The sequence below is a fragment of the Mobula hypostoma genome, chromosome 4, assembly GCF_963921235.1.
Source record: "Mobula hypostoma chromosome 4, sMobHyp1.1, whole genome shotgun sequence".
NCBI classification, from domain to species: domain Eukaryota; kingdom Metazoa; phylum Chordata; class Chondrichthyes; order Myliobatiformes; family Myliobatidae; genus Mobula; species Mobula hypostoma.
In genome coordinates, this window is record NC_086100.1 from 19,188,004 (window position 1) to 19,200,740 (window position 12,737).

At 42.9% G+C, this 12,737-nt stretch overlaps 1 protein-coding gene across 1 annotated transcript; it reads left to right on the forward strand.

The window, feature by feature from the left end:
- Positions 1–1,215: 1,215 nt before the first annotated feature.
- commd2 (COMM domain containing 2) lies at positions 1,216–11,476 on the forward strand. Its single transcript, XM_063044816.1, has 5 exons — positions 1,216–1,371; positions 2,850–2,927; positions 3,865–3,947; positions 6,300–6,473; positions 8,248–11,476. The coding sequence occupies exons 1-5, from the start codon at positions 1,305–1,307 to the stop codon at positions 8,443–8,445; spliced, it is 600 nt and encodes a 199-aa protein (XP_062900886.1). The 5' UTR covers positions 1,216–1,304; the 3' UTR covers positions 8,446–11,476.
- Positions 11,477–12,737: the final 1,261 nt, after the last annotated feature.

A 12,737-nucleotide genomic window follows, 5' to 3' on the forward strand; every position in this document is an offset into this window, starting at 1 on the left:
GACTTTGCACTTTATTGTCTACCTGTACTTTCTTCGTAAACAGTTTATTCTTCACTTTGCTAATGTTTTCCCTTGTAATTCCTGATACGTACCTGTAACGGTTTAAAATGAACCCACAGCAATAGACCACTCCTGGAGTCTGGTTTTGATGTTAAAACCACTATCTTTATTAGCATCTACTTAATATAGCAACTTAAACGAGAATAATCAAAATTTAACAGTGTTATGAGTATACATATGAGTAAATATAACTCCCAAACTATTGAGCTGGGGGGGGGGGGGGCACAGGCTTAACATCTTGAGATGGTAAAGTATGAAATTTCAGTTCATCCACGGATTAAAGGATGTGAGAGAGATATTTGTTATCCAAGGTGAATGTGGAGAGAAGGCATTTATGTCGTATTCTGCAGGTTCCACGGTGGTAAAACAGAGTAACAATTGCCGTAGATTTTATCCGTCGTCGTTCCAAATCCACTTACGAATTATCACCAATAGTAGCTTATCAAAGGGAACTACCATCCAGGCAAAGGTTAACACATAGGTAGATTCCACAAGGTTGCCCCAATCACACAACGTGATCGCCACTTATCCATGCGCTCAACCCACCCTTGTGGGCACTCGAAATTTCCAACCAGTGACCCCTTAGTCACTGGCTTCATTCCATTGTCCGACTCCAACTGCGACTGACCGTGTGTGAGTGAGTGTCCTTGCTTAAATCAGAACAAGATGCAGAGTCAAAAAGTTCCGCCTCTCTCTCTCTCTCTTAGTGAGAATCAAACAGGAGCCGAGAAAGCCGGCGGCTGACATCACTCAGGCACTCTCTCTTAAAATGACAGTCCACGGCAAGATAAACCCAGGGGTTCATCACATACCTCAAAGCACTGTTGCAATGAATCGATCTATACAAAGACAAAACAACTTATTTCATCTATTTAACTCGAGAGCAGTTGGGGATGGGCAATTAAATGCTGGCTCGAACTCCTTGAATAAACAAAAAAAAAACAAATGTTAATAAAAAGCTAGGTGCAAAGTTAACGTGAAGTGTGTATTTTAAAATTCGCGGTTTTCCAATGCGCACCACTTCGAGTGCTCGCCTTTCGAAGACTTTAATCGGCATCACGTCACTGGCCGAGTTTCACCACCGGATGGCGCCCGGCTTTACTGTTTGGGGAACTTCAGACAGGAAACGGAACCTTTGTTGGCGCTCTGTGTCTCACACGAACTTAGTTTCTCGGGCCCGGAGCGGGGCGGAAGTGTTGTGTCTGCGCGCCAGCCCCTCTGCTGACGCTCCCGTCCGAGGGAAAATGTTGCTGGTTCTGTCCGACGAGCACAAGGAGCATCTAGGATTCTTAACGCGTGTGGATGCTGCGGGTTAGTAGCGCTTGTTCCCACACTCCCAGCGTTAGTGGGTGGGCGACAGTGCGGGGCAGGGTTTGTATAGGTGGAGGAGGTTCTGCTCAGGCCGCTTGTCCCTCCTCCACTCCCCATCTCGTCCCTCCGCTATCCTCCCCACGCCTCCTGTCCTTCCCCTACCCCTCCCGTCCTTCCGCCACACCCCTCCGTCCTTCCCCCCACCCCTCCCGTCCTCCCCCCACACCCCTCCCGTCCTCCCCCCTAACACCCCTCCCGTCCTTCCCCCACACCCCTCCCGTCCTTCCCCCACACCCCTCCCGTCCTCCCTCCACACCCCTCCCGTCCTCCCCCCCAACACCCCTCCCGTCCTTCCCCCACACCCCTCCCGTCCTCCCCCCACACCCCTCCCGTCCTCTCCCCCCCTAACACCCCACCCGTCCACTCCTTCCCCCACACCCCTCCCGTCCTCTCCCCCCCAACACCCCTCCCATCCTCTCCCCCCCAACACCCCTCCCGTCCTCTCCCCCCCCAACACCCCTCCCGTCCTCTCCCCCCCAACCACCCCTCCCGTCCTGCCCCCACACACTACCTGTCACCTTCTCATTTGTACTCCTTCCCCTCCACCCATCTTATTCTGGCTTCTCTCCCCCCCCCCCACCCTTCCCCGATGTAGGGTCTTGGCCTGAATTGTCAACTCTTTATTCCTTAGAATCAGAGGTGGGGGGAGTAGTGAGGTACTGTTTATGGATTCAATATCCATTTAGGCACGTGGCCAAGTGGTTAAGGCGTTCGACTAGTGATCTGAAGGTCTTGAACTCGAGCCCCAGCTGAGGCAGCGTGTTGTGTCCTTGAGCAAGGCACTTAATCACATGTTGCTCTGTGACGACACTGGTGCCAAGCTGTATGGGTCCTAATGCCCTTCCCTTGGACAACATTGGTGTCGTGGAGAGGGGAGACTTGCAGCATGGGCAACTGCTGGTCTTCCATACAACCTTGTCCAGGCCTGCACCCTGGAGAGTGAAGACTTTCCAGGCGCAGATCCATGGTCTCGCAAGACTAACGGATGCCTTAAATCCATTTAGAAATGTGATGGCAGAAGAGAAGATGATATTCCTGAAATCATTCCTTTCCTTAGATGCTGCTTGACCTGTCGAGTTCCTCCAGAATTTTGTGTGTGTGGCTCTAGATTTCAGCATCTGCAGAATCTCTTGTACTTATGGTAGCTTTCAATTATTTTTGTTTCCTTTTATACCTCCTCTTTCTTGACATTCATGTGTCAAGAATGATGTGACATGCAAACAACAAGCTTTTCAATGCATGTGACAATAATCAAACTGCAGTTGGAACAACAGATGCGCTGTTATATTCCCACATATAAACCAGTCTGATGAAAAAAAAGAAAAATGGGAAAGAGTAAAATAGAAACCAAGGAAAAGGGTATTTTTTGCTTTGTTTTCAATATTGTAATAAATTCTTTATCCAATGATTTTGTTTAGTTGTAGGAGAATTCTGTCGAATTGCCGTGGAATTTTTGAAGAAAGGCTCAAATCCCAAAATATTTGAAGGAGCGGCAAGTATGTCACGTTTGAAGGAAGGATGAGCTTTGACTCGTGCATTTTCTGTCCTTGCAATTTTTCTGCCTAGAATCAGGGAAGTGAGCACATCTTCCCATTGCCCTGTACGTCAAAGGTTGGAAGCTGCTACTCTCATTCACTGTGCTTTTACTGTGTTTTCCATCGTGAATAGAACCGTAACATCGTAGATCCTCCATTGAAAGAGCCGGTTAAAAAAGCAGAATTGATTAATTGATTGATTAATGTTTTATACATTGGCCCCACGGTTGCGAAAACGGGAAGGGAGAGGGGAGGAAGCAGGAGGCACCAGAAAGCCATACTGTAATGATCAATAAACCAGTTGTTTGGAATCAAATGACCTTGCCTGGTGTCTGAGGGCTGGGTGCGTCTGAACCCGAGCCAAACCTTGCCCCAGCACTCCTCCTGTGCCACCTGTCCCACACCTCCCTACTCTCACCGTTCCAAACATCCGTTACTCCCACCAGATGACAAATACAGGTCTGTGCAAGTCTTAGGCACCCTAGCTATATATATGTGTCTAAGACTTTTACACAGTACTACATATGGTTGAATGACAATGAACTTGAATTGTGTAGGACATTGAATCCTAACTCTATTCCATCTCCACTTCCAATCGAAGTTGCTGAATGCAAATCACAGGACAGTTTACAATGATCAGTTAACCTACCTGTTATGTCTTTGGACTGTGGGAGGAAACCCTTGCATTCCACAAGAAGGACGTACAGAGACTCCTTACAGAAGGGTGAATGCCCTGAGCTGTTACAGCGTCACGCTAACCGCTAGGCTACCGTGGCGCTGACTGGGAAACCAATTCTCATCCTTGTTTTGCCTACTGATGTGGTACTGCACTAACCTCTCTGAAGCACAATTGGCGTCCACTTTTGCAGCTGCTGTTCTGCTTTTTTTTCTCCTGTAGGGAAGCTGAATGTGAGTACTGAAACCGTGCAACGTGGAGTTGAGGGACTGATGTATTTGATGACAGAAAGCTCCAAAATGATGGTAAAGAAATTAATTTAGTGTACTTGTATGTTCATCCATTATGTACTGCGTTGTATGACGTAGGTGATCATGGCCTTTGTTCTTGGCAAGTTTTTCTACGGAAGTGGTTTGCCATTGTATTCTTCTGGGCAGTGTCTTTACAAGATGGGTGATCCCAGCTATTGTCAATACTCTTCAGAGATTGTCTGCCTGGCATCAGTGGGCGCATAACCAGGACTTGTGATGTGCACCGGCTGCTCGTACGACCATCCACCACCTGCCCCCATGGCTTCATGTGACCCTGAATGGGGGAGGAGGGGGCAAAGCAGGTGCTACACCTTATCCAAGGGTGACCTGCAGGCCAGCGGAGGGAAAGAGTCTCTATCTCCTTTGGCAGAGACATATCTCCACCCTGCCACCTGTACTTATCTGTACACTTACAATTTCTGTCCACTTTTCAATCTCTTGGTTAATTTGCCTCAGTTTTCATTTATGATTCATTTGCTTGTTTCGTCACTCAGAGGGTGGTGTGAGTGTGGAATGAGCTTCCAGCAGAAGTGGTAGATGCGGGATCAATTGAGGAAAAGTTTGGAATGCTGCATGGATAAAAGGGGATTGGAGGGCTGTGGTCTGGGTGTGGTTAGGTGGGACTGGGCTGAAGACCAGGACAGCACGAGACAGATGGGCCAAAGGGCCTGTTTCTGTGCTATGACCCTAACTAGTTTTACTTGCCTACTGAGGGTGAAAGTTTCAAATTCTGCTTCAGAGGAATGAATCCCAAAGTGTGGGCTGCTGTTTTGCCCTTTAATTCTGTGGGTATTCTGTACCATTGAGTGCAGACTTCCAACGAGATTTTATTTTAATAAAAATTACATTATTTTGAGTGAGTTATCTTAGGCTACGTCCACACTACACCGGATAATTTTGAAAACGCAGCTTTTTCTCTTTGTTTTGAACCTTTATCCACACTAAGATGGCATTTTCATCCCCAGAAGATGGAGATTTTCAGAAACAGTTTCCAGAGTGAATAAATCTGAAAACGCCTAATATCCGTTGCAGTGTGGACGGGATAACCAGAGATTTTTAAAACGCTGTCATGACGTGCCGGAACAGATGGCGACAGCCCGGCATTTCATTGTTTTCTTCTTCTTCTTCTTCTTCCTCTTCTTATTATAACTACTTTATTGTCATCAAACAATTGATACTAGAGCGTACAATCATCACAGCGATATTTGATTCTGCGCTTCGCAGAACCTAACAATTTCAGAACAGACGGCAACGAGACTGAAGCCAGAAGAGTTAGCAATGTACTCACCAAATACTTTGACCCATCGCTTACTGAATAAATAAGTATACTCACTTTGCCCTGTTTTCTGTCCTTGCTTGTATGAAGGTGGTTTACCTATTTATGCAAGTACTTCTCTGACAATAGATGTGTAACAGCCTAATGTAACATTGTATGGAAATACAAGATAACACTGATGCAGACATGTTTTTTACCTTTAACAAGGTGCTTTATTAATGCAACAGAGTTAGTCAGTTTTTCAATGTTCGTCGTCAGCGGGTCATACTGTCCGTGAACTCCCTGTCGGTTGCTTCTATAGGCTCCAGTATTTGGTGTTTTTTTTCAGTTTTAAGTCCTCCTGCGCAAGATCCAAGAGCAATTCCTTTTAAGTTTTTCTAGTCCGTAACTGGACAAATGCACACCAAGTATACAGTTTCCGCTTCGCTTGTTTTCTGTGTGTCCTGCACATGCCCAGTAGGAGGACATTCGCCCAAATATCCGTCTAATGTGGACAGAGATATTTTGAAAAACGCTTAGTGTGTACGCTTGTCGTTTTTACTCGAAACTGGCGTTTTCATAATTATCCGGCGTAGTGTGGACGTAGCCTCAGAGTCCCTTCCTGTATCTGATCCCCAATTAGTAACAGCTTTTTTAAGTTGGTGATTATCACATTGTCCTTGTTGGCGGTTTGCTCTGTGCAAACTGGCTGTGGCTTTTCATCAGTGAAAATAATATCTCCGACTTTTAAAATGGCAAATGTCCAAATTTGTTTCTCTAGAGTATTACAAAAGATGCTGATTTTAGGCCACTTAAGCAGTTAGTAGGAGAGGTTAATAACAGAAGTAGGTTTTAAACGACTTCCAGAAAGCGATGGAGAGAGGTAGAGAAGATTTGGATAGGAATGTCCTATTGCTGTTGTTTCCCTGACACCTGACAACCCAAAATGGGTATTATTCCTGTGATATTTTCCTTTGCAATGTTTCTACTGTCTGCTTAATCATTGCCTTAATCTCGGAAGGAGAAAGTATTTCATTTTTAAGCAGTGTTAAATTTGAACACAACGTGTAATAAATTCAATTTGTGATCAGATTTCTGAAGTGGATTTCCAGGACTCCGTGCTTGTCTTGGGGTTTTCGGAAGATCTCAATAAGTTGCTGCTTCAGCTTTACCTGGACAATCGGAGAGAGGTTCGGCAGATTTTGAGTGACCTAGCTCCTGACCTCCCTCATTACCACAACTTAGAGTGGAGACTGGATGTACAGGTAAACCGATGTCTGCAGCAAATCCCAATCTTGTTTATGCGAGTATATTTTTCTTTTCCTCTCCCTCGCCATGTTTTGATTTGTATCACCGTTTTGCAACAATCAGAAAGTTGTTTTGAGAAGTGAATTACGATAGGCACTTTTACCCTGTTTCCCCCATCTTCTTATTCTGGTTTCTGCCCCTTTCTTTCCCTTCTGATGAAGAATTCTGGCCTGAAGCATCAACTGTTTATTTCCCTCCACAGATTCTGCCTGACTTGCTGAGTTCCTTCAGTATTTTGTGTGTTGCTGAAGATTTCCAGCATCTGCAGAGTCTGTCGTGTCACTGTAATACTCCACTCTGTTCTTTCCTAGTCTAACTGAACCTTTTAAAAAATGCACTTTACCATTTGGACTTTATTCATTTCCACATCCTGCATTAAGTTTTTTACTTTATGCCAGTTTTTGAAGAGTGTTTTAGACCATAAAGTACAGGAGCAGAATTGGGCCGTTCGGCCCATCAAGTATGTTCCACTATTTCATCATGGCTGATCCATTTTCCCTCTCAGTCCCAATCTCCTGCCTTCTCCTTGTATCCCTTCTCGCCGCCCCCCTCCCGCCTATCAAGAATCTGTCAACCTCTGCCCTAAATATACATAACACTTGGCCTCCACAGCTGCCTGTGGCAAAGAAATTCCACAGATTCACCATTCTCTGGCTAAATTCCTCCTCATCTCTATTCTAAAAGGACACTCCTCTATTCTGAGGCTGTGCCCTCTGGTCTTGGACTCTCCCACCATCCCACCATAGAAGACATCCATTGTATCAGGGCCTTTCAACATTCGCTAGGTTTCAATGAGGTCACCCCTCATTCTTCTGAATACCAGTGAGTGGAGGTCCAGAACCATCAAACGCTCCTCATAAGACAAGCCTTTCAATCCTGGAATAATTTTCGTGAACTTCCTTAGAACACTCTCCGATGTCAGCATACCCTTTCTTAGATTTTGGAGAACAAGTGTATTAGTCATAGAGCACACTGCCGCACAAAAACAGGCTGTTCGGCCCACATGGTGGATGCTGACCTGGTCTTTCGCCTAGTCCCATCCACCTGCACCTGGACCATAGCCCTCTATACCTCTCTTGTCTATCTGTCTATCCAAACGTTTAAGTGTTACAATTGAAGCAACATCCACCATTTTTGTAGAGAGTTCTCATGTATAATGTCTATAGACACTTGGCAGGAATTATTATATTGAATATGATTTTGTGGCTCTAATTCCATTGTTATTAAAGAACTGCCAATGATGTCCAACGATGATAGAACTTGTGCAGGAGAGTTTTTAAAGTGGAAACGCCATTGCACTGTGGCAGTTCCACTCCCCTGACCTTAGGTCCAAGTCCGGTGGTGTTGGACTGGAGTCACAAACTGGGGTCCACCTTGGTTGCAGTGAATAACCATGACGCAGCCTTTGCCCTCCACGGAGTGTTGCGGTACCAACCTTCCTAGGCTGTTGGATCTCATCTGCCCAGTCTGCTGGAACCGACTGCACATTCTGGGACAGGCCTGTCCCTAACTCACCGGGTCATGGGGCCGCCAGCTGCCCTCACCTGGTTTAGTCTGGTGGGGACCAAAGGTGGGTGGCACAATGAGCCCCTTCACCAGAGATGCTACCCCTCCCAAGCCGCTCTGTTATTGAAGTATTAAATGACAGAACCACAAACAATTCTTCTAATGTTGTCTTTTTATTTGCTGATATTGGGATGGTTTCAAACGTCCACTTATTTCTTCCACTAGTTAGCCAGTCGTGCCTTGAGGCATCAGATGAAACCCCTCCTGACTCTGAAACTGCACCTTGAACAGAATGGTGGTCGGAATGCCAGTGTGTTTCAGACTGACCCTGCCACCCTGCTGCACCTAATTCGCAAGCTGGAGCAAGCCCTGGGTGAGATGAAGACGAACCACTGCAGGAGGATCGTGCGCAATATAAAGTGAGGGGTTCACCGATCGGCATTCCTTCTGCCAGATGGAGACGCCAGAGCAAAATCGGGGGAACGTGCTACTTTGTCTACTGGATCTTTATAATTGGACGCACTTTGTAGGGTGATGGTGGTGTATTGAAGCGTTTCAGCACAGGAGGCTATCCAACATTAAAATGTGTAAGAGAGTATTATTAGCTGGAGTTGTCACAATGCTCTCCGTAAGGTGCTTTGTATTGATTGCTATAAGATCTAATGTTCACACACTAATGTTCCTTTTTTAGCCAGATAAATATTGCCTTTAGTGGGGGGGGGGGGTAAAAATCAGTGGCAGAAGAACGATATGCAAAAAGGAGTGAGATAATCAACAGAAAAAGATAGCTAAAATTAACCAGTACTATACTATGGGGAGGGGGAGAAATCGATGTTAGATGGGGATAAGAAGGATGCAGTGACACCATTGAGTCTTGGATAATACGTACTGTCTATCTCTGCATGTTCATTTTGAATTGATGGTAGACTGACAGTCCCTTCTCAATTTGAAGGCTGCAATGTTCTTGAAAACAGTGAATTTGGGCTTTATCTGCTCATTTGATAGTACACAGCACAACAAAAAAGGCTGTTAAAATCCCTTGCTAAGCGCAGAAAGGGAGATTGATGTGGGAGGCTTTTTGCTGGTTTAGAACTGGAAAAAGTTGTACTCCGGTTGGCACTTAAAGCATGTTGGGTTTACAGTCATTAAGGCATATTACTTTGACTGGAATTAGAGGATAGAGAAGAAAACAATTCCAAATATAAATGTATGAATTTTATATTGTCTAACCATTTAGAACAACTATCACTTTGCATTTTTGAGAATTTTGAAACTCATTGTCAGGGCATTTAATATTTAACTTCCAGTTGTGTTCTTTTGTGACAATCATTGCACGTAACCATTAGATCAAAGTCATAAGGTAAAGGTTTATTCATAACAGTTATATCTAATCTATAGGGGGTCTAATGTGGATTTGAAGTTTAACTTGGGGTATGAGTCTTTATTCACAGAGGACTTAATGCTTTGTAGATCAGCTGCCGTGTTTACATACTGTTAATAACAATTATGAAATTTTAATTTTCAATGCAATGTAGTGTAGATAGGAAACACTTTGCTTCCAGGTAGAATGCCAGCTGCCTGTTGAAGCTGATCTTTGTGATTTCATCATTGTAATGTGAAAGTTTGCATTTTTTTTTTCCTTCTACTTTGCAAAGTCACTTCTGCCTCTCTGGCATCTCCTTCGTGAGCATTTAGTTAGCTTGGGGAGCTGGGAACGGGTGTCGAGCCTTGGCAAAGTCTCTGCTAGTCGTGGTCAGTCACACGAGTGGAAAGGATACACTGTGCCTCATGTAATCTTTACATTACTCTTGGAGACGTCAATTTTAAAGTGAACATTTTGATGTAATGATAATAGGAAAGATGAAAGCCTCTATGTAGAAACATAAAGGGTTAGCAAAGCACTGCACTTCTGTTAGACATGTGTTTTGTTTTTCTTGGGATTAAACTTGGTTTGCAAATTAAGCCGTTTTGTGTAGAATGGTTTTTAGGTGAATGGTGAATATTGTTCTTTGCTTCATTGTGTTAGCCATTCATTATACCATGAGCGAGCTCCATTCAAGATGGTTGTTCTCAAATTGCTGAACAGCAGCTGTAAAACATTAAAGTAAAAAAAAAATGAAGGATGCTGAGAATCGTGTTTGTCTACATCTTTAACAGTTACACTAATGAAACTGTTCAGTTATTTGTACATTCCCTTTTGAGAACTTAACATTGATTCTAACCAGCAAAGTCAAGAACAGAGAGTTACTGGCAAATTTCACTTTGTAACATGTTGTACATTTGGTCAGCTGTGTTTTCTTTTGACATTCTTCATATAATTTTTTTTCCCTATTGCTCCAATTATTTCATTTATTCAACTTTAAAGCTGGTTTTGTACTGTGATTTGATGTAAGCATGTAAACTGTGATCATTTTTTTAATATAATCACTAAGGTTTAGTTCAAAATAATTTGATGAACTGTTATCAAGGAAGTCAATATTTACACCTGGAATATCACTATCGCCAAACAGTTGTTTGTGCCAAAATGTTATTCAGTAAGAAATCTTGTGGTTCTGTTTCTAGTTGATTCTGAGTTCATTACTCTGCTGCCTAAAATATTTCTGTGTTGTTTAATTTGAATTGTTTTAGCAAATGCACCATTGTGATGACTACCATTTAGTCACTAAACTAAACTTAATACACATTGTGCCTCCACTTTGTACCATAATGTACTGTACTTTGAAATTAATTGCTGTAGCAGTTCTCATGAAATCTGCCTTGGTTTCACAGTGTATCTGAAAATGTCTTAGGAATCCTTGTTTAGAAACTGCTAGAATTAACTCAATTTTAAATACAGTATTTAGACATGTTTATACAGAATTTTGTTTCAGTGTACTGGACCGTGCATGGAAAAGGGGAGGGGGTGTATGCTGCTTAAAGTTCTTCAAAACCCTGAGCTAAAATAACATCAGTTCACCAGGGGAAGGGTTGGCAAAACTTTCAGTATTTATTTTCTTTGATCACTCAGACTAGACAAGAGATAAAGAGTTATGGAAGCCATTTGAGGAAGGAAATTATAAGTTCATATAAGTACTGTGCAGGAATTATAAATTCATTTGTAGCAGTTGACAAACCGCTTTGTGCAACTTGTGAACCCACTTGAATGCTGACAAGCCTTGGCTGCAGCTTTTCACTATTTCAATTTCTATGTTCATTCTGTTAAGTATTCCTTCAGTTTTGAAGACATAATTTGTAAGATATTTGTGTTAGTATGGGGACACCGGCAGAGGATCAAGGTTGATGTGTAGAGATTAATTTTTTTGCAGGATTAAGGATGATTGAGCTAAATTTAATCCTTTGCCTTTTTGGCAAAATGACTTTAATATTTGCAGGTTTAAAGTATTAAAAGTGACCTGAGTATAGCAGTTATCAGCTGATTGGAGTTCTGCTTCTGAAGATAAATAATAAAATGCAAATTTTGTTTGACTTTAAGTGTGGTTATTGTCTTTATTTGAACATCAAGGGGGGGGCAGAAGACCATTAGCTCCTTTTGGCTACCTCCCTCTTTCTCCAAGAAGATCATGACTAACTTTTAATTGTTCCACTTCCTCTACCAATCCCTTATCCTTTTGATATCCTGAATATCCAAAAAAACATTCACGCCTTTCCTTGCACACACCTGTGACTGAGCACCTCTTGGGTAGAGAATCCAGAACATTTTCTTATCTCAAAGTTCAAAGTAAATTTGTTATTGAAATAAGTATACTGTATAGATAGTCATAGTCATACTTTATTGATCCCAGGGAAAATTGGTTTTTGGTACAGTTGCACCATAAATAATAAATAGTAATAGAACCATAAATAGTTAATAGTAATATGTAAATACCAGTACTTTATTGTACTGTATTATACTGTATTGTAAGATAGATACTTTATTGATCCCAAAGGTTTCAATGTCACAGTAGTATTACAAGTGCACAGATCATTTCTAAATAGTATTGTTATTGTAACTGTTTACTGTCCAAGCACTGATATGTATGATTTGAGGTCTGTGAGGATTTCAAAATGTATTATCTAGTGTTACACGGTCTCATAGTTGTCTAGCTGGTGCCAAGGTGGTGTGTTATCTCTGTGAAAACGTCTCATTGCTGTTGGGGTGTAGAATATAATTTGCTGCTTGATTTGGCAGTGAAGTTAATCATTATTTTTTTTTATCATGGGTGGGGTTTAAAGAATGGAGAGGTGGCATTGCATGCTATGTGCCAACAAATTTTTTGCGTGTGCCATCTTGGACAGGTGTGCCGTCCCTGAGTAGGGCTAGCAAGTGGCAAGATTGTGAACTGCAGTGACCAACTTCACCAAAAGATGGAGCACCTTTCTTTGGAGATGAATGACATTGTCATCATTTAAATTTCTTATTGGTATCTTATGTGTTACCATTGAAATGAAATTCAATTAGATGCATTACATCAAGTTCAAGTGTAATTGCCATTCAACCATACGCATGTATGCAGTGAAAAGGAGCTTTCTTCTGGAGCCAAGCTGCAAAGCACAGCACATACAGTTGTACACAACGCATACAGTTATGATTCAGCACGTACAGTCACAAAATGATATTAGAACAAATCCTTGAGTGGCAAGGCCTGAAGGTTGATGGTGCATGGGATGTTGCTCTGGAGCCATGTTTCTGCAAGAACAGGCACGCAGCAGTTTCTCATCTCGCGCCGGGTCAGCCG